The following is a 22,919-nucleotide window of genomic DNA, read 5'->3' on the forward strand; positions in this document are numbered from 1 at the left end:
CGGGAGCCCGACGTGGGATTCGATCCCGGGTCTCCAGGATCGCTCCCTGGGCCAAAGGCAGGCGCCAAACCGCTGCGCCACCCAGGGATCCCTCATCTGCAGTTTAAATGCTGAAAATGTTTTATAATGGTTTTGTTTTTACAATTTGTGTTTTTAAGTCAATATTTCCTCCGGAACATAGAAGTTTTCTTCTGTTTGTTACTAGATTTTTCTTCATGGATTAGTTCTGTTAGTATTTAGCACACCTTTTTCATGGGACTGGTATCCTTCATGATGGTGCATGTTTGTTGATCAAAGTCGATAGTGGGAGGTGGAATGCATTTTCTAATGCTTTTTTTTTTTTTTTAATCACTGGGTTTAATGAACACCTACAATTTTCATGAAGAATCTGATAAGGAATCTAATTAAGAATCTTGCTTTTCATTCTCATTTTATTGGTTTATATGCTGAGTCTTATGGGCATCTTAAAACTGAATTATTTTCCCTAAATGTTGAGAAACAAAAATTACGGTACTTGGCACACAGCAGTTAACCAGAAAGTATTCATAACTGAGTACTTGATTAATGTACCTTGTATGTTACATATGGAAGTGAAAGTCTTATATTTTTTGTTGATCCTTAGTATTTTTGGAAACCATGCCAATAGTTGAAAGTTTCTAATATGATACTTCATTATTCTTCCCTAGAATGTATTATTCTTGGATAGGATCATTCATATAATTACTGTAATGGTTGATTGCATCGACTTCTCACCATACAATATTAAGTATCAGCCCAAAATTAAACGTAAGTACTTTTTTACTTTGTTCACCCAATATTTTATAAACACAGCAGTCTTCAACTGTGGTCGAGACAAATCCTAGTATCTTTTCCGACCTCATTTTACCTGCTTTTGATGTTATGTAACTATGTCACATGTGGTTGTCCTACAACTATATTGTACAACATTGGTATGCTACAAGCTCATGTGTTCTTGGACCATGCTCATGATCTCTCGTCCCACACACACACAAAACATCTTTCCTCCTTGTATAAAACAGATCAATATTATCCAGTTTAGAGATTGCCTAACAGTGATTTTACTTATTCCATCTTAGAAAAGGATTATCTGGGGAGGAAACTTTGATGTTTGTTAAACTGTTCTTATTTGTCCCATTACTGGTGTTAAGACAGTATCTGCCAGGTTTTCTATTTTAAGTTAGTAGCTATGACTAATAAACTAATGTTTTGTGGCAGGTTCTTAGCAAACTTTGACCCATGAATTTATCATCCATCAATGCATCTTGCCTAAAGCACTAAGATGATTACTGGAATCACATTGTTCATATGATTATATTAAAATGTATCAAGATGCTTATCTCCTCTGTCTTTAATTACATTAATTCTAAAAGCTGTCCTTGTTACTTATATGTTCATAGTAAATTGTTCTACACTGAGGGTTGTGAGTTCAGGCCCCACATTGGGGCCTTAAAAAAAAAATCATTCTATAGTTGTTGAGCACTACTGGGCACCAGTCATTTCCAGGTGCAAATGACATCTTAATGTAAGATGTAGCTTTGTTTCCCACCCCCCCCCAAAGGTTTATTTATTTATTTGAGAGTGCGAGAGCACGTGAGTGCTGTGGAACATGACCCTAGGGGAGGGGCAGGCGGAGAGAATCTCAAGCAGACTCCTCACTGAGCAGGGAGCCGAACTGGGGTTCAATCTCAAGATCCTGAGATCATGACCTGAGCCAAAATCCAGAGTTTACCACTTCACCAACTGATCCACCCAGGTGCCCCTCCTCAATTTTATTTATACCCCTATGGCTGTTATTCAGTGGTTAATAATTAATTGTTATTGATACTTATTATGCTCGTGTTGGCCTGTATGACATTTATTCATTCATTATTCATTATTTCCATTATTTTTTGAGACCTTTGGTACAATATAATCAGGCTCATCCTATACTTCTCTTTCAACCTGGAACCAACCATATTTACAAGGAACATGGTTCTTTTTGCTGAGGATGGATGGCATTTAGAAATGAGATCTATTCATTATTATTAAGATATTACTGCTCCTGGATCCTCTTAAATAGACAGGTGTGGGATAGGTGTCACCTGACTCATGGGCTGTCTTCTCAGCCTTAACATCCTGACCTGGAATTTTTGGGTGGCCGTTACAATATATATTTGTGTCTGGGAAACTGATTCCAGGGAACAAGATAGACTTCTTTTGTTAGTAAGTAACATTTGTTTTTCATTTCACCACATATTTTTCATTAACAAGCACTTACTTAGAATTTTCTCTTAAGTCTGAGATATTTTACCTTAAGAAAATGGATTCTTTTAGGGAAAGAAAGGTAATTTTGGAATATATATGACATTCTTGACAGATGGGGCTTTATCTCTAGAGGTAGATATCTGAATGAGAGACAGGATCTAAGAATAGAACACAGGAAAGTCAGTGCTTTTAAGATACATCTTTTTCTTCAAAGTTAGGCTTTTTTCCGGTTTTCCTGAGGATTTGGATCTGTGACTTGTGTTATTTGTAGGGTTCAGTGTATTATAGATGAGCCAGGAAGCAATAATTTCTAAGGGAAATTTTGTTTATTTTAAAAATTAACTTTTAAAATTTAATTCTTGGACCTGTCTTTAAAAAAAGATTTATTTATTTTAGAGAACATGCATGTGAGTGGGGAGAGGGGCAGAGGGCGAGAATCTTCAGGCATAGTTCTCCCCTATCGCAGAGCACATCTTGGGGCTTGACACCACGACCCGTGAGATCATAATGTGACCTGAAACCAAGAGTTGGAGACTTAAGCGACTGAGCCCCCAGGCACCCCAGGAGCCGATCTTATATAATTTAGTACTTTTTTCAGATGAGCTGTTGAAATTCAGAGAATATAAAAATTTGAAATGCATTTTATAATTTCTTAGAGGAAATACTCATTTTTCTGAAATTATTCTAGATCTGCCAAATAGTTTTTCTTTGTCTCTGCTTTGGTTTTACAGACAATGTTGTGATCTATTTATTCACTAGTGGCATATCATTTTAAGATTTGTGGGTATCTCTTTACAGAAATAGATATTTTAGATGTATCATTCATTATATTTTAGATGTATGCCATTTAAATGAGATAAATTGTAAAGATGTACAGTAACACTTTTCAAAGTACTTGAGTTTTTAATAAATTCAATTTTATCTTAGCACCACAGAGACCTTCAGATTGGTCCAAAAAGAAGAAAGAGCCTCTAGGGAAATTGGCTTCTTTATTTAAACTTATTGTGAGAGTGATCTATTCTTTCCACACTCTGAGCCTCAAGGAAGTACATTCTGATACTCTCCTCACTGTTGGCAACTCAATCACCAGTATTCTTTCTAATGTACTTGGACGTATTTCTTTACCTTCTATGATCCGAAAAATATTTGCAACTTTAACAAGACCTCTGGCATTATTTTATGAAAACTTAAAGTAAGTATTTAGAATTTCTACTTAAAAGCTTTAAATTAAATGTCTTTAGATCTAGGTAGCAAACTTGTCATTTTCCTGTCAGCTTGTTGTTATGAATTACAATATAGTAAAGGGTATAATATATTGAACTGCTTTTGTTGAAAAGATAGTTCACATCGTACATAAATATAATGTAGAAATCGGGAATTTTAAAATTTTGTGTGCTAGCTCAACCCGCCTTTTCAATTTAGTACATATGTTTTTAGATTTGTTAATACAAATGAGCACACCTGTTTAAACAGATGATGTATATATATGAGGCCTACCTGATATTCTACTTTGCAATGAAGTATATGGTATGCACTTTAAATATTGTATGCATCTTACACCATTCATCTAAGAATAATCTCATTCTCTTTGATGTCTGCAGAGGGTTCCATAAAACTTTGTACTGAAGTTTCTTTAGTGGACATGTTTTTCTAGCCTTTTCCCTCCTAACTTAACAACACTACAGTTGGACATATTTGTACACACATCGATGTCCACATTTGCCACTACTGCAGAAAGAGGTCCTAGATGTCAGATTGTTTTTTCAAAAGGTATACACATTGAAATTTCTGAATTACCTGTAAAAATTTAATTTATATTATTCTTTAAATTTGAATTGAAGCAATGCCTTATAAAAAACCTTGAAAAATCACAAATAACATTCTTTTAAAAAAAATTTTATTAAATATTATGTTCTTTTTTTTAAAAATTATTTATTCATGAGAGACACAGAGAGATGGAGGCAGGACATAGGCAGAGGGAGAAGCAGGCTCTATGCAGGGAGCCCGATATGGGACTCGATCCCAGGACTCCAGGATCACGCCCTGGGCCGAAGGCAGGCGCTAAACCACTGAGCCACCCAGGGATCCCCCCAAATAACATTCTTTAAAGAGCAATTTGAAAGGATTCATGGATGCCTTTTCTAGCAGACTTATGTGGCTCAAACATAATAGTCTTGTGTTTTATAAACTAAATTCATGGAGGAAGTTTTAGGAACAAATTTTATAAAGTGCAAAGTAGAACCCTAAATATATTAACTTTTAACATCTTTTAGTTTTTAAGCTTAATCAGAAATAATTTATGCATTTTTAAAAGAGGTGCAGAAATAGGTAACTAGTATTAGTACTTTGAGGTCTATTCTAGATGTTTTTTTATGGTTCACTTTTAAAAATAAGTTTGTTTCATGTTCAATGTTTGATAATTTGACATTTTTAAAATTAAGTCTTGGGGCACCTTTTTATATCACTACACAGATCTCATTTTTATGGCTGCATTACATATTTTTGGGTTTGACTTTCTAAAATAAAAGTGGTACTCTTGTGTTTTTCTTCCCAGGCTTGATGAAGTTCCTAAAGTGTATAGTTGTATGAGCAACAAGGTAAAAATGGACAATAGTCTATAAAACATACTTTGATGAATAGTTCTGATTTTTAAAAGCATTATACATCCAGTTTTAATGGACATTTAGTAACATGACATTGGGCACATAGTTCTTAAAGAATGGAATAATGTTGCTTTAAATTTATAGTAACTCCCCACCTCCTATCTTGATCCTTTTTATATAGGAGGGTAATTAGTTCCGATATTTTATAGGTAAAACCTGTGTCGCCAACTATTAATCTCTGTTCATGAGAAAAATGTAATTTTTTCTGTTAATTGAAAATAAGTTTGAAATCAAGGTCTTATAACAGTAATTACAGTTAAGTTCACCTGTTAATTTGTCAGTTTATAATCATATATTTAAGAAGACTGGTGGAGCTTTTAAAAAAACATTTGAATTTAAAAAATTAAAATCGTAACTTGTGAGTTATTTAATTTAGTATGCTTTGTGCTTTTATATTTTCCTCTTTTAAAAGAACATTTCTATATGTTATCCTAATAAAGTTTTCCTTTTTCCTAGTTAGAAAAGCTACTAGGAGAGATAATTGCTTGTCTACACTTCAACTATACTGGAACTTATGACAGCGAACTTCTTGAACAGATCTCTCCATTGTTGTGCATAATATTTTTGCACAAGAATAAACACATTAGAAAACAAAGTGCTCAGTTCTGGAATGCCACGTTTGCTAAAGCGACGATGTTGACTTATCCTGAAGAGTTAAAGTATGCTAACCACAAAATTATATACTTACTATGATCATGTAAATCGAGATTTTGGTTTTAACGTGAATTTTTCTTATGAGGAATCATTGCAGAGCATTCCTCAGTTGAAATGTTATTTGGAGTACGTGGTAATTTAATTAAACGTAACTTGACCTTTTACTTTGGTCCTTAGAGTAACCTTGGTTTTAGGAACATAAAGAGCAGTGTTAAATTTTCCTTAAAAAGAAATATAAAGGGTAAGAAATTAGGTGATGTGTACATGCAAATTTAATATAATAGTCTACTTTTGCTTGAAATTTTGCATGATAAAAATTGGGAAATTTTTTTAAGAAGAAAATTTGGGAACTGAATTGTTTAGCAAATAACCGAATATCCTACATTTGTCCCAGTTTTGTGTATATAGTGTGAGAAACAGTCTTTAAGGTGGATGTATTTTGCCACTTTAAAATTAAAGTGTTCTTGTTAACATGTCATCAGTATTGACCAGTCCTGCTTGACTCAAGGTATATATGTTTATGTACTTTTTAAAAGACCAGTACTAAGACAAGCCAAACAGAAATTTCTGCTTCTCTTACCTGGTTTGGAAAATGTTGAAATTATGGAGGAATCCAGTGGACCATATTCAGATGCAGTAAGTTGAGGTTTCTTTACTTTTGAATGATGTGTGAGTAGTTTGTTTATTGGATTTCAGTGTAATTTTCTAAAAGACAAAAACTTAGAATGTTTTACTGATGTGATAAACAAGTAAAACTTGAGCACAAGAGAGCATCATAATGTAGGGTTTTCCTATGAAATCCACTGTCTGGCTTTAAATGCTTTTTTTTTTTTTTTTTTTTTTTTTTAATTGAAGTATAATTGACCTACAGTAATCCTGTTTCAGGTATACATCCTAGTGATTTGATATTTTTATACACGGTGAAATGATCTTCATGATAACAGGAAATTTGTATTTCTTAATCCCCTTCACCAGATTCATCTGCCCTCATCTAATCCCCCCCTCTGGTAACCAACAGTTTGCTTTCCTGTCTTTGAGTCTGTTTCTGTTTTGTTTGCTCATGTTATAGTTTAAATTCTAAGTGTTCGTGAATTGTACAGTATTTGTCTTCATCTGGCAGTCACTTAACCTAATACCCTCTAGGTTGATCTATGTTGTCACAAATGACAAGATTTCATTCCTTTTTATGGTGGAATGATAATCCATGGTGGTGGTGTGGGTATATCTTCCTTAGCCATTCATCTTTAAGGAAATACTTAGGTTGATTCCATATCTTGGTTATTGTAAATAATGCTGCAGTGAACATGAGGGTGAACATCTTTTCAAATTGGTGTTTTTTGGGGAAAAAAATTTGGTGTTTTGGGGCTTTTTTGGACAAATACCCAGAAATAAAATTGCTGGATTGTATTGTAGTTCTCCTTTGAATTTTTTAGTACCTCCGTACTGTGTTTCATAGTAGCCACACCAATTTACATTTCACCAGCAGTGTACGAGGGTTCCCTTTCCATCACATCTTTGTTGGCACTTCCTTTTTTTCTTCCCATTTCCATGATTGTTACTCTTATTATTTGCATTTCCTTGATTATGATAGTGATGTTGAACATATTCTCATGTGCCTGTTGGCCAGATTTGTATGTCTTTGGTAAAACATCTATACAAGTTCTCTACCCATTTTTTAATCATTTTTTTTAATATTAAGTTATGAGAGTTCTTTACATATTTTGGATATTAACCCCTTATCCAGATTTATGATCTGTGAATATTTTTTTCCCATTCAATAGATTTCCTTTTTCATTTTGTTTATGATTTCCTTCACTGTGCAGCGGTTTTTAATTTCATGATGTAATTTCATTTGTTTATTTTAGTTTTTGTTGCCCTTTGACTAAAAATAATTTTCTGATTTAAGGAGGGTAAATTTCACCATAGAATCTCATGTAAATAGTCTGATTCTTATTCATTAATAATCTTTTTTGAACTGTGGCATTTCGTGTGTATACCCTCACAAATGTAATTATTAAAATAACTTGGTTAAGTGTTGCTTTAGGTAAACCAAGAATAATAGGTACTGGTCTGTGTCTAAGCAAGAGCTACCCTTCATTTTCTCAGTTCTTTCCATCGAATCTCTCATTCCTTCTGTCAGAAAAACACATCTTTGCTATCATATAACCCATTTGGAACAAGGTTACTTTGGCTAATAATACTTAATTACTATCTGAGGATCAAGGAGGAAAGGCATGGGTACTGCATATCCATGAGGTAGGACATTCTTAGACAACTTTTTCCTATTCAACAGCAAGTGGAGCCTAGCTGTTCTTTGTTTAGAACCTAAAAGAGAAAAAAGTTAACAGCTATCTAAGCACTCTAGTTTTCATTTTTGGCTAAAACTTTGTTAGGTGATTAGACTTGAGACTTGTTTGGTGTAATTTGTCTTGAAAAAGCCTGAAAGGGACATGACAGTTAATATTTTCTATCATGCATATTTCATTGTTTGATATTTAAAGTTTTATGGCTGTGATTTTTTCTTAGATATATTCCTAGTAATAAGAGGGTGCTTGAAGTCCATTAATTTAATTCATTTTTAGTATTTATTTGCTGTATCTTATTTTTAGAATTTGTAAAATTCTCAAAATATTCAGAACTTAAAAATTTATTAAAATGGTGCAAAATAGCTACTGTATAAGTTAGAGATCCCAAGCCTGTTTGCTGTTCATGAATTAGACAATGGCTCTTTTCTTTGACATGATTTTAAGAGATTTGAATAATAAAAGGAATTTGATATTTGAAATGAGAATTTATACTGGAATATTCAAAGCATGAAAGGAGAAATACAACATTTGCACTTTAAAAATTGTTTCATTTTTAATAAAACAGACAGAATATTCACAGTTAAATATGAAGATAAGTGGCATGGAAAGAAAATCAAGTGGAAGAAGAGATTCTTTTTTGGCACAAACAAAAGATGCAAAAGAAAACATGAAACCACCAGTCAAAGTATGTTTTTCCAAACTTAAATAGAACTTACAAAATTAAGATATATTGTAGCTTGAGAACATAACAACTTTTAATTGAAAGAAAAAGCAATTAAAGGCTAAATAAAAGGGTTAAAGGGGAATAATAGAGCTTAGACTAAAAAGATTGTTAGGATAATGTGGAACTCTAGAAAAACTTTGGGAGATGATTCATTCTTTTTGTTTGTTTGTTTGTTTGTTTATTTATTTATGATAGTCACAGAGAGAGAGAGAGGCAGAGACACAGGCAGGCAGAGGGAGAAGCAGGCTCCATGCACCGGGATCCCGATGAGGGATTCGATCCCAGGTCTTCAGGATCGTGCCCTGGGCCAAGGCAGGCACCAAACCGCTGCGCCACCCAGGGATCCCTGATTCATTCTTATTAAAGTTACATCTGCTTAATATGTAGCATCCACTAAGTACAGTAGCCCCTTTGAAGTGGAATGAACTCTAGGTATGAGTAGTTACAGCATAGGTAGCATATAAGAGAACATTGTAGAACTTCCGTTATTGAAAGAATGCTTAGGTGAGATATCGATTTTGGCCTCATTTAAAACTCATAATCTTACTAGTTGACAGTTAACTGATTTCAGACAATAATTCTCTTCTGTGACTTCCAGTAAGGGTATTCTAGAATCTTGAAACTGTGGTCCTGGCAAAATGAAAGGAAAAATACTATTTTAAAGAATGACTCCCAACACAGTCTGGTAGCAACTATAAAATAGAATGAAAACCAGTGCACTGAAAATTTGTAAAAATAACAGTCACAGTGTTACTGTATGGAAAGTATTATTTTGGCAACTTTTATTTTTTTTTTATTTTTTTATTTTTTTAAATTTTTATTTATTTATGATAGAGAGAGAGAGAGAGAGAGAGGCAGAGACATAGGCAGAGGGAGAGGCAGGCTCCATGCACCGGGAGCCCGATGTGGGATTCGATCCTGGGTCTCCAGGATCGCGCCCTGGGCCAAAGGCAGGCGCCAAACCGCTGCGCCACCCAGGGATCCCGGCAACTTTTATTTAACTTAATTTGTGCTTCAGCTTCAGAGCTGCTGATGTTCTCTCTTCTTGCCAAACTACTTAATTTCCATATGTTGGCCTGAAAGCATATTTGTGCTTTGTTTATAAGTAAGTTGTCTACTTTTTGAAGAGTAGTGATAATTTTTATTTTCTGAATGTTTTCTAGAAGTAGATTGAAAGCAAGGGACACTGTACTAATTATTAACCTAGGATATCCTGTAGGTTTGAACTTTAAACTTAACTAGTCATTATTGAAGAACTTTACTTGACTAAGATAACCTAGGATAGAGATTGATTTGTAATATTGGAAGATAATTTGGAAACTCAAATATACATTTGTCTTTTATAAATTTGCAGTTGAAATTAGAATCGTCTTCTTCAAAAACAAAGAGTGAAATGCCTTTGGAAGAAGAAAAGTCTACTGACTTTGTGTTTATACCGCCAGAAGGAAAAGAATCAAAGGAAAGAATACTAACTGAACATCAGAAAGAAGTACTCAAAACAAAGAGGTTTTGTAGTCTTTTATGTTGAATTGGTATTCTATATTCACACTTAGATTTCATGCAATTAACTACAACTTTGTGTTTAGAACCAAGTATACTCGGTATAATAATGGTATATTTTAATGTCAAAAAACTATGCCATGCAGGCTGCATTTCATAATGTATACAGTTGTTACTTAGTAACGGACCAAATATTTACGCATTTAGAGCTGAATCATTAATGGAGGTAGTGTTGGAGAGAGAGAAGATGGTTAATGGAAAATAAACTTCTAAGTCTTAATATTACATTGTTCTTAAAAGATAACTCGATATACAATTTTAAGTTTAATTTCTAATTGTAGGAATACCACATTTTGAAGTTACTTACGTAAGTTCTTTTTCAGGTATGATATTCCTGCCATGTATAATAATCTGGATGTTTCACAAGACACTTTTTCTCAGTATACTCAAGAAGAGTCCGTGTAAGTATGGAAGTTGTTGAAGTAACTGGTTTTCTAATTTTAATTATAAACAGTATTTTAATTTATACATGTTTGTTTCAGGGAAATTCCTACTTTAACTGAAAAATCAAAGGAAGATTCTAAGGTGATATTTAAGGTATATTTGGTATTTCCTATTTTGGGTTTTTAGAATCATTACCCTTTTATGAAGTCTCTTGTATTAATTTGAAAATACATTGCATAATCCTTCAACTCTATCTAATAGACTTTGGTTGAATTGTAGTCATTGTGTTTGTAGATGTGTGTCTGTGTGAGGATGTGGATGTGTATCTGTATGTATGTAAATATAGTAGGATTTATTAAATATAAATACATTAAATTACATAAGTAGAAACTAATGGGCATCTAGCACCAACTTTGGAATATTTGCAAAATACTGAAAGTCAGTGATTACCTTTTGAACGAATGAGGTTTCATACTAAGATTTCTCCTAGAAAGTCAGACTTGTTTTTCATTAATCTATATACATGTGTATGTTTCTGTGCAGGACGGACAAACAGAGAGTGACATTGTCTTTCCTCAAGATGTCACAGAAAACTGTGGTACGGATGAACATCTTGGAAAGGCTTCCCTTTCGAATGAGTGTGTTTCTAATGACACAAATCCAAAAATACTGAGCAGTAATAATGATGCCAGAAAGAAAGCTTTAATTTCATCAAAGAAAACCACCAAATGTGCATCTAGTGCAGAAAATACTTCTGGTGTCAACAGTAGTTCATTTTCTAATGCCGTCATTTCTGGAACTCCCCCACAGCCTACAAGTCGGAGGCAAACCTTTATTACTTTGGAGAAGTTTGATGGTTCAGAAAATAGACCTTTTAGTCCGTCCCCCTTAAGTAATATGTCCTCAACTGTTACAGTGAAAAATAACCAGGAAGTCATGAATAAAACAGATATTCCACCAAAGGCAAAAAAAAGAGAAATGGCTTTTGTAAAATCTGATTCTGAAAAAATAGTGCATGGGATTAAGAAATCAAGCAGAAGGTCGAATAAAGCTGAACAAACAGGGAATAAAAGGTCTAAGCTCTTAATGAGATCTGATCAGGAGAAAAATACTCAGGAATCTATTGATGGCACAGTAGTCTTAGAAAATAACCCACCTGGTTTGCTTAATCAAACAGAATGTGTGTTAGATAATCTGGCTCACCTTTCTGAATCTGCAGTGGAGAATGAGGATACAATGCTTAAACCAACAATAGAAAATGCAGTATTACTAGAAAACAATACTGTAGAAGAGAAAACAGGAATCAGTTTGGAATCCAAAGAAAATACACCCCCAGCTGTAATACCAGCAGACCAAATCGTAGATGAGGATAGTCCTGTTCAGATCACTCCAAATCAAAAAACCCTTAGACGATCCTCAAGGCGACGTTCAGAAATAGAGCCTACCACTGACAGCCAAGAAAAGGAAAATAATCCTCAAAAAAAAGAAAGACGTAAGGAAGAAGAAAAGACCCTTCAGAAAAGTCCATTGCATGTAAAAGATGATGCGATACCTAAGCCAAAAGTGATTTTTGAACAAAGTGTGCAGGATAATATAATTGAGAAAGGAAATAATTTACATGAGAAGACTTTTGGGGAAACCAGCACTATTGATGAAATTGATGAAAGTAAAAGAAAGCTAGACCTTGAGAATATTAAATCTGAGGGAGATGGTGCCCAGGACATTGCAGATAAGCCCTCTGAAAAACCAGTAAGTGGACGAACACGGTATCAAACCAGAAGAGCATCCCAAGGTTTACTTTCCAGCATTGAGAACTCAGAATCTGATAGTTCTGAGGCAAAAGAAGAAGGTCCCAAAAAGAAGAGATCTGGCAAATGGAAAAACAAAAGCAACGATAGTGTTGACATTGAAGATCCAGAGGAGAAAGTGATAAAACAGGAATGTATAAATATCCAACACCAGACACTTGATCCCAAAGCAAATTCTGAAGTAGAGAGAGACCTAAAATCTCAGATTTGTGAACAGAAAGAGGAAAATAATGTAACTATTGAAGATTCTACGGCGTCTTCAGATTTATCGCAGGTTTCTGATGATGTACCAAATACTTATGAGGGAAAAAGTAAAACCAACAAATGTGCAGAATATTCCTTTTCAAACCCTTCTGTGCCAGAATCAAATCTAAGGACTAGAAATGCCAGCAAGAGATTACAAAAACGAGATTCTGTAGAAAATAACACTGTGGGAGAATCCTCAAAAACAGGGACATCAGACGTTTCTTTGCTTTCTGAAAAAACTTTACAAATGCTCGAATGCCAGCATAAGAGAAGTAAGAGGGTAAGGAGATCTAAAGGTTGTGATTGCTGTGGAGAAAAATCACAGCCTCAGGAAAAGTCATTCATTGGGCTAAAGAGTACAGAAAATTATGATGTAAAGGTCAGTGAAACCAAAAAGACAGATACGCAAACACCTGTAACTGTATCAGAAACTTCTAATCTGTGCTCTGAGGTAAAACTTTTAGATGATGAACATCACAGTGTGAATTTTCATTTGGATCTCAAGGAGGAGAATGATGCTATTAATGATTCATTAGTTATATCTGAAACGGAGTTGAAAGAAAATCCTACTCAAAACCCTCTTCCTTCCGAAGTTGTAAGTGTTGAAGAAACCTGTGATATGGATTCTGAAGAAGCAACATCTCTTGAAAGCCAAGAGCCAGCCAATAAGAAATGTAAAACTGCTAGCCCATGTTTAAGTGATTCCAAAGATAATTCACTGGAACATTGTTCTGCCTTGGAGACCAACGAAGAAAAGCCAGAGTCTGTCTTGGAAAAGGAAGTAAGTTTAGAGAACATTGTCAGTGCTGAAACAAATGCATGTAAAATTAAAGCAGAATTCGATCCAGAAGAAGCAGAAGCTATTGAATTGGATATCGAAAGTGATAAATCTGAAGCTAGCTTTTCTGAACAAAAGAGTACTGAAACTGATGTTCTTGAAGAAGAGGTAATGGAGATAAAGAGTGAAAGAAGTGATGAATCTGAAGCGGAGACAGCTGAAGAACTGGAGGCTGAAGAATTTAAATCTGATATTGGTCATTCTGATAATACCACACCTATAGAAGTGAACGCTCAGGTGGAGATACCTAAACAAACAGCCGTCGGGGAATTAGATGAAGGAAGTGACGAATCTGGTCCAGGCTCATCTGAAGAAGTGAATGCTGAAACCGAAAATTGTGAAGAGACAGTGATTGGTGAGGTGAGCAGTGAAACGGACCAAGTTAGGGAAACAGAGGACGGGGACTCGACCAAAATCTCTACTATTCCTGTAGAAGCCGAAACAAAGACCTCAGCTACCGAAATCAGCAATTTTGTTCCCAACACACTGGAGATAAGCACTGAAGAAGGGAAGGTTGTTGACTCTAACAAAACTGAAACAAATACTGAATTTAGTAAGTCTGAAGAAACCATATTAGAGAACAATCGAATGGTTGAGGGAAATGATGAAGTTTTACAGGAAGTTCACCATACTTCAGAGAAAGTGGAGGAAACCTCCCAGTCTCGGACATCTGAAACAGCCATCTCTGATCTAGTAACAGAAGACAATAATGCATCTCCTCAGAAATTAAGGGAACTTGATCCTTTATTTATATCAGCAAATGGCAGTCCTAGTGGCATGCAGACACGCTGTGTCTGGTCTCCTTTGGCTTCTCCCTCCACCAGCATTTTAAAGAGAGGACTAAAAAGACCTCAGGAAGATGAAATATCGTCACCTGTTCACAAGGTAGGAGAATCGAGGCTGCACATTAACTAGCCCATGTTTATTTATTTATTTATTTTTTTTTTTAATTTATGATAGTCACACAGAGAGAGGGAGAGAGAGGCAGAGACACAGGCAGAGGGAGAAACAGGCTCCATGCACCGGGAGCCCGACGTGGGATTTGATCCCGGGTCTCCAGGATCGTGCCCTGGGCCAAAGGCAGGCGCCAAACTGCTGCGCCCCCCAGGGATCCCACTAGCCCATGTTTAATTGAGTGTTTTGGCCGTACAGTGACACCTGGTGAATGACAGACTTTAGACTGATGGGACCACTCATTTTGAGTAACAGCCACAGTGACTAGGGAAGAGAGCACGCAGACGAAGAAGGGTTGATAAAGGGGCTTGAAGTCCTTTACTTCAGGACACTAAAGATCTTTAACCACATACATTAATGGGGTTCTCCTAGGATTTTTTTTTTTTTTTTTTTGCTCATAACATGAGGAAACATTTAGAAACTGATAAGCTTTAGTTGGCACTCACTGTGTGCTAGGACATTACGCAGTCTGTCACCTTGAAGTGTTTCTATAAACTATTATTTCCAGACCTTAGCTAATGAGGAAAGTCTCAGGCTGTGCTTTTATCAGTTTCTGGATGTGATTTGATTCATAATTTTATTTCCCCATCTTTACTAAACTGACTCCTTTAGCTTGTAAACATGGATTTCCTCTCTGTACCTGCTTTAGCTCCAGCTCCTGACCCTCTAACTTGCACATCATTTGTTGAATGAATAAATTTAAAAAGTCAGTTACATATGCTTACAGAGCTCAGCTTGTCATCTCCTTAGTAAAGGACATGTTCTGAAAAGGTATGATGTGAACATTCTTTAACTTTGAAATTGAACCTGTGTTTGTGTATACAGACATGCGTGATAGAAGAGAGACTTTTGCCTTTAACAAGCACCATTGTGAAGAGTTCCTCAAGATGTATGAAAAAATCTTACACTGAGAACTCAGTTTTTTGGCTTTATTTTGCTTTGCTTTTATATTGAGGCTCTTGGTGTGTGGGTTTTATATATATATGTATGTATTTAATATAGAAGTTTTTATAAAGCCTGAAGATAGAATGTATTGGGGTTGAGGTCTTCAGTATATTTTATTTATTAAGGTTTTATTTATTTGAGAGAGTGAGAGAACAGAGGGAGAGGGAGAAGCAGGCCTCCTCCACTGAGCAAGGAACCTGATGCGGGAGTCTGTCCCCAGGACCCTGAGATCATGACCCGAGCTGAAAGCAGACATTTAACCGACTGAGTCACTCAGACGTGCCCTCTTCAGTATGTTTTGTTTGATAGTGTACCTCATATTTAATTTTTATTTAGGCAACAGCAAGACATTTTAGTTTTCCATAGGAGGAAAGTATAAATCTGTCCATTCTTGGGAATCAAGACCAGGAGACATTTATATACGTGGTTAGTGGTTATGCCTTATTGCATAATTATTTATTGCATATTTATATCAAAAATAGCTGAATGAATGAACAGATCATAAGAGTTTAGAAGAGGCCAAAATGAAAAATTGCTGTGACTCTGGTACCCTCTAAAGGGTATACGGGCTAGCGTGATACACCAGAGACCAGTTAGTACTATTTCTACTTCTTTTCCTTGTATTTTTAAGTCACTGTAGTAAGCCTACAGGGTAAGTAGAATTTGATGATAACGATTTCAACTGCTATACGCAGTTTCATTTTCTACCACTGTCTTTGTTGGTATTTTATGTATAGACCATTTAGTACGTGGATAATTGGAATGACCAGTGGTATTAAGTAGTATCTGTGAGAGCCATTTGGAAATGCAACTGTGTGCACTGGCTTCTAATCCTACATGCTATTTTGGGGGGACCTTATAATGAGAATTTATGATGTGATTTTTTTTTTTAATTTGTTGAATAAAAACATGACCCGTGTTTTCAGGTTCGCCGTGTCTCCTTTGCGGATCCGATATACCAAGCAGGATTGGCAGATGACATTGATAGACGATGCTGTAATGTTAGGTCCCATTCTTCAAATAGTTCTCCCATAGTAAAAAGTGTTAAAACTTCACCTACTGCACATTTTAAGGTAAGCTGCAGGCTTTAAAATACGTGTATATGTATGCAGGTACAGAATTGCATAGTACAATTTGTCTTAAAATTAATAAACTTCTTTGGTGTGGATACATTGTTTTGTCTGCAACATGGTAAACAAGTATGAAGAGGTGGAAAAGGCAGCGATAATCCCAAAAGCAATTGATTAGGTTAATAGTTGACTCCATTTTCTCAAAATTGTAGGAAATTAGTGCAATCTAAGTAATGAAAATAAAGTTTGTAAAATTATAGTTTTCTAGGGTTCTGAGTGAGTTTTTTTTCTCTCCTTTCTTCTGTCTAGCATAATGCCACTTCAACCAAAGGATTTCTGTCCCCAGGATCACGTAGCCCTAAATTTAAGAGCTCAAAGAAGTGTTTAGTAAGAAGTGATTTAGTTTTCAAGCAACTTTATATTTTCATGTTCAGTCAGGTGACCTCTATTTAACGATTTGAAATTTATTCTAAGATTACAGAAATGGTTAAAGAGTCTATGCCATGTCCAACAGAAAGTGTTTACCCAGCTTTGGTGAACTGCGTGGCTCCAGTTGATATCATTTTACCTCAGATTACATCAAACATGTGGTAAGTAGTTGTTTATGCTGGCTTATACTTAACGATGCCACTTGTTTAAGAGGAATATTTAAATGATTGGGCTTCTTAGATTTAGAATTGATTCCTATGCACTTTCACACATTTTATTTTAGAAATAATTCATTTGGGAAGAAAAGTGTCTTATAATAATACAGTAATGGCTAAGATAATTGTGTGCTTAATTTTTGCCAGGTGCTGTGCTGAGCTCTTTGCATGTGTTCTCTTCTTATTTAATCCTTTTTTTTTTAATAATAAATTTATTTTTTATTGGTGTTCAATTTGCCAACGTACAGAATAACACCCAGTGCTCATCCCATAAGGAGTCTGATTATTTTTTCCACTCTTACAAGTTGAAGTTCAGAAAGGTTAATCCAGCAGTGTCATGCAGCCATTAAGTCATAATACAAGTGAAGTCTGAGACACATACTGGGCTTAGTCTCTTTCCAACGCTATTGCTTAAGCCAGGCAAACACATCAAATTCAGATTGTAAAAGGATATGATGATGTTTTTCCTTTTTCTCTTAACCTCTTCAGGGCAAGAGGACTAGGACAGCTCATTAGAGCTAAGAACATAAAAACGATTGGTGATTTGAGTACTCTTACAGCGTCTGAAATAAAAACTCTTCCTATCCGTTCTCCAAAAGTGTCCAATGTAAGAAAGGCTCTTAGAGTCTATCACGAGCAGCAGGTAAACTTAGATGTTCTAAATCAAATATAAATAAATGATACCTCAGTAGATAGTCTTGCTTAAAAACTCATTTTATGCCACCTTTTCTTCCCTTCCCCCACAGTCAAGAGTAACTTTAAAAGATCACTTTATAATTCCACAGATAAGTTGGCTTCTTGATTTTTGTACAGTTTTATGTAATGTATTTCTTTATTCAAAATTTCTCCTCCTACTTCCTTGTCTCACTCATTTCCACCAAATTGGTGATTGATTCCATGGATACTATTCCTAAAACCTGGATGTTCAAATCTAAACATTGTAATGAGAATCTTGCAAATTTGTAGTTAACAGTATTTCAGTTTTGATGTCCAACACAACTCTAATTTTTCTTGTTCTTAACAACTTTTTGGACATTAAATATTTTGGGTCATAGACATTTTTCAAGATTCTCTACTTCCCAACTCCTCATAAGAATATATGTGCAAAACTATATCACTTCAGAAGGATTCAGACTACTGAAACCTTTGCAGAGACCCTTTGTGTGTCCATTGAAATTATGCAGAATTATGAATAAGTGTAAACAGTACGTTAAACTTGAAAACCAGTGTTTATATTAGAATTTCTAAGAGTGGAGTTTGCTAACTACTGAAGACTTGTGCTGTTTTTTTTTTTTGTTTTTTTTTTAAGTCTCTGATTTAAAGATTTATTTGTGATCTTTAAAACTCTTTTAAGTAATCCAAAGACTACATTAGTAGTTTGTAGCCTCTGCCTGCTGTGGACATTTCATAAAAGTGGGATCATATAAGCTTGGTCTTTGTGACGGGCTTCTTTGAGCATAATGTTTTCAAGGTCACATATATCAGTATTTCATTCCTCTTTATGGCTGAATAATATTCCTTGTGTGAATATACAACATCTAGGTCATCCATAGATGACCACTTCAACCAAAGGATTTCTGTCCCCAGGATCACGTAGTTGCTTAACAGTTGCTTAACATTTGGGTTGTTTTTACTTTTGGTCTTATGTACACTCCTATACAAGTTTTTGTGTAGACGTGTTTTTCTTTTCTCCTAAGTATCTACATAGGAGTTGAATTGATGTACCCATCAGTATGGTAACTCTAACCTGAAGCTGATTTTCTGAATTTTCTCAATCACTAATCAGTAATCCTGGGAACACCTTTCAAAGTTGCATTCTTTTTTAAAGAAGTCCATATGATTTTAAGCTTGGCACTCTCTCTGCCTTGTATTTTCTTACCTTCTAAACTTGGGAAATACAGTGTAATTTTGTTGACAACCATAGCTATTTCTTGAGAAGTCCACTAGAAAATACTACAAAGTCATAACCAGCTCTTTGGTGGGAAAGTGCTTTATAATCCCATTTTGTGTGTCGTTAATAGAACTTAGTTTCTTGGCAGGATTAGCTGAGCTAATAGTCATGTTTTGGACTAGGAAGCATAGTATGTTAGATTCTTTTCCAGTGTTAGTTTTGTTCGTCTTTTTAAAAGCAACTTTTCAATTTGTTGGTTTTGTTTTTGTTTTACTGGCCTATGTATAATCAAGGTAAAGTCTCGTGGACTAGAGGAGATTCCAGTTTTTGATATTACTGAAAAAACAGTAAATGGAATACAAACTAAATCTGTCCCTTCTGATGAAGAAAGACTTGCCTCAGGTATGTTTTAGCAAAGCAGGATTGTTTTATTTACAGGATCAGCTGACTTTGAAGAAATACTTCTGTTATGCGCTTCTCGTTTTAATTTGACCATACTCTTAATTTGACAGGTCTTGTGTGTGTGTGTGTGTGTGTGTGTGTGTGTGTGTGTGGCCAAGTGCATGAAAAAGTAACTAATTTGACTTCCAAGTATGTCTAGTTGTTTTTCTCTAATTGTCAGCTGCTGCTCCATCAAGGTCTCAAGGATATAAACTAAACAATGTTCCAGTTATGCTGTTAATAAAAATGAAGTCGCCTGACCATTTCTTTAATGGCACTGAATAAGTTATGGTGTAGATTTTTCTGTTGTTTTGTTTCCCTTGAGGAACAGTGATAACCTTAGCCTGCAGTTCTCAACCTAAATTCTGGGCACTTCAGCTTTTAACTTAAAAGGAGGTATATACAACCTAAGTTTATCTGGTAGACTTCATTGTGCTTTTTTTTTTTTTTCTTTTTCTTTTTCTTTTAGATTTAATTGATCCTGTTGCTTTAGAAACTCCATTACCTAAAAATCTTCTGGCGCAGATTAGTGCACTTGCTCTTCAGCTAGATTCAGAAGATCTCCATAATTATTCAGGAAGCCAGCTGTTTGAAATGCATGAGAAACTTGGTAGCATGGCGAACTCTATAATAAAAAATTTGCAGTCACGTTGGAGGTCACCAACTCATGAAAATTCCATTTAGTATTTTAAGAGAAAATTGAAGATTTTTTCCCCCCTCACATCACTGGATTTGTTGATCGTAAAATAAGTTCTGAAATATAGCACAATTTCAGACTGAATGTTTGAAAAGTTGGTAACATTTCAAACCCTGAAGGGCTGTGATTTACTATGTAAGTTCAATTTTGTAAGTTCATTATGTAAGATTTTTGTTCATGCAACATTTTCTTGGCTACTATGTGCAGTTTTTCCAAAAATTTAAATATCCTACTGAAATAGTGAAGCAAAAACCAGAAACAAAAGCATTTTATTTCACACATTTTAAACTCATACGTACTCTGATGAAACATTCATGAAAAATGAAAAATACTTTATTTTAAGTAAGCAAAGTTGAACACTTCTATTAGAAGTTTTTGCTGAACTGATGAAGGTGTTTATACTTGTTTGTTTGGTTTTTTTATTTATATTTGTTGTGCCTGAGGCTTAAAAAATTTGTTCTCAGTAGAACACCTCAGGTGAGATGCAAAAAAATGGAGATGTGTTTTCACAGATGTCAACTTTGGACAACTTTGAAGAAAAATACCAAAAGTTGCAACTTTTGGGGTTAAAATATTAAAGCAGAACTTAATACTATTCCATTCATTTGCATTAGCAAATATTTGCGCAGCAGCATTTGCTTGTGAAAATTTAGTCGTATGAGACATGCACGACTTTTTAAAATGCACGACTATTTGTACATTATGTATAGATTATAATGTTTTTAATTTATAAATTTCAGCCTTTGTTAATGGCATGAAGTTTTCTGCAGCTACGTGTGAATACCTTTGTTTAATAGAAACCTATTTTGTATATATTAGATACTGAGATATCAGTATGGACAGTAGAAGTGCTTTGTGGGCTTGCTGCAGATGTTTGTAGGATTCTGTATCTACAAATGAAATAGTTTTGTACTTAGTAGTCTTAGTAAAAACATGAGTTTATTTTCTAAAGTAACCAGGAGTTAAAGTTATAGAAATGAGAAAGTGTTACGTGAGAACTTCACTATTCATACCCATACTTTTTTGTTGTTGTTCGGAAGGAGGAGGGTATCAGCCACTGGAAAGCTTCATTACATTTCAGAGTTTGACTATTTTTGTTACAAATTGAACTATTAACTATTAAGTCTAGAATTAATCTGTTCTTTTCCACCTATACCTAAAGCAAACTTGAAAGAAATTTGAAACTGTTTTTGAAATATGTATGTTTTGCCTACTTTAAAGAAATAGGGTGTATATAATTAAAACATTTGTAAATTTTACCAACTAGTATTAATTAGTCCCTGAATTCCCGTATTTGTTTCATCTCTTTGCAGTGAGAATATTTCATTTGTTCTCTGATTAGAATGAGTGAGTAATCTTTACAGTTTCATACTTTATTCAGAACTAACCAGCTTAAAAAGGCACACATTCTTCAGCAAGTTACAGGAAGTTTAATTCTTGTGTTTAGTTATTAGTTCCTGTATTCAGAAGGGGACCACCTGCCAGCCAGGAAAGTTGATCTCTTTTTCATGATTATAAATCCATCATCCTCACAAATATTTTGGGAGTGTAAGTTTCATAGTCCTATACCAACGTTGGTTTCAAAAGAAATTCTGGAACCGTAAAACTGAGGATTGTAGCTTAAAGAAGTAACCAAAAATAGAAACTTAAACAGTTGTAATTGTGGTTTATATTGTCTCTCATTTCCCAATTAAATTTTATAGTAAAGAGGCACATAAATTTTTAGTTATTAACAGGTGTGAGTAAGGAGTATGTATATGTTTGTTTGAAGAGTCAAAATTGGCATTTATTTCATGACTGTATCTTACAGTTTGTGTGAACTGGCTGGTGAGATGAAGTTCTTGAGAATGTGAACCATATAGGAGAAAATGTGACTAAAGTAATTGATTAGCATTTACTTAAATCAATGAATTTGATACAAGCACAAGCATTAATTTTCACACGATGTGATTGAACCAAGGATATGTTTAGAAATGTTATTTGAAGGCAGCAGTTTGCTAAATCTTCATTTTTGAGATAGTTGTGTGTTTGAGGCACCTTATTTTTAATATTCTTGCCTTACATTTTTCTCCAAATTTTTCCCTGAATGATTTCTGAATAGCAAAAAATATTATTCCTCGATCCATTTCAGTACATTAACTATTAAAATTAAATCAATTTTTGGCTATTTTCTGAAGGTTAATAAAGCAAATGGCAAATATTAATAACACTCCAATGTGATTTCTTATTTTATGCATTTATAGAAAGAATCTGGTTGCAGAAGCACAGTATAATTTCTCGTTCCAAATGGACTTCATGTTGTAGTGGATTTAAATTCTCAGTTTTGAACTGAGCTCATTGTCAAAGATGCTAACTTTTACAAGTTTCAAAGCCATTATTGAATGCTATAGAGCTTTTGCCAAACTTCCATATAGTGTAGAATGAATCTGATACCATGACAATATTATTGGATGATATAGTCTAAAATAAGATTTAAATCTGAACATAAAAAGCATGATAGTTCCTGGCATTGCTCATGGATTCTTTACAGCTTGAAAGTAGTCAGGGATTCTGTAATATATTTAAGAATCACAAAAATGCCGAGGAACTTGGATTATATTTTGCCTAAAATAAAAGTGGCAGGGCAAGAAACAAAATTAGGGGAAAATGAAAGAGGTGAGTTTTTTTTTTTTTTTTTTTTTTTAAGATCAAGGAATGACAGTAATTAAAAGTAACTGCTCTTTAGAAAACCCTTATTGGAATTTAACAGAAAATAAAGTTTAAAGGGTTCACATTTTCCCTTAATGCCATTCTTTCCATCTTGACTATAATATAATCTAGTAAGAAGGG

General features: G+C 34.5%; 1 protein-coding gene across 7 annotated transcripts in view; it reads left to right on the plus strand.

Annotated features, from left to right (window-relative positions):
- Positions 1-21,349, plus strand: part of RIF1 (replication timing regulatory factor 1) — a 49,234-nt gene extending 27,885 nt beyond the window's left edge. For 5 of the 7 annotated variants that reach the window (XM_077861693.1, XM_077861695.1, XM_077861694.1 and 2 more), the window contains 16 exons: positions 687-786; positions 3,193-3,457; positions 4,820-4,862; positions 5,385-5,587; positions 6,119-6,218; positions 8,454-8,573; positions 9,967-10,118; positions 10,496-10,573; positions 10,655-10,709; positions 11,100-14,333; positions 16,274-16,420; positions 16,727-16,804; positions 16,892-17,007; positions 17,551-17,704; positions 19,246-19,354; positions 19,863-21,349. In XM_077861693.1, the coding sequence (XP_077717819.1) occupies positions 687-786; positions 3,193-3,457; positions 4,820-4,862; positions 5,385-5,587; positions 6,119-6,218; positions 8,454-8,573; positions 9,967-10,118; positions 10,496-10,573; positions 10,655-10,709; positions 11,100-14,333; positions 16,274-16,420; positions 16,727-16,804; positions 16,892-17,007; positions 17,551-17,704; positions 19,246-19,354; positions 19,863-20,077 (5,169 nt within the window). In that variant the 3' untranslated portion in view covers positions 20,078-21,349. The remainder of the gene's footprint in view (positions 1-686; positions 787-3,192; positions 3,458-4,819; positions 4,863-5,384; positions 5,588-6,118; positions 6,219-8,453; positions 8,574-9,966; positions 10,119-10,495; positions 10,574-10,654; positions 10,710-11,099; positions 14,334-16,273; positions 16,421-16,726; positions 16,805-16,891; positions 17,008-17,550; positions 17,705-19,245; positions 19,355-19,862) is intronic. The other 2 variants (XM_077861696.1, XM_077861698.1) reach the window with 1 other exon arrangement.
- Positions 21,350-22,919: the final 1,570 nt, after the last annotated feature.

This window comes from Canis aureus, chromosome 20 (genome assembly GCF_053574225.1).
Source record: "Canis aureus isolate CA01 chromosome 20, VMU_Caureus_v.1.0, whole genome shotgun sequence".
In the NCBI taxonomy this organism is placed as follows: Eukaryota; Metazoa; Chordata; class Mammalia; order Carnivora; family Canidae; genus Canis; species Canis aureus.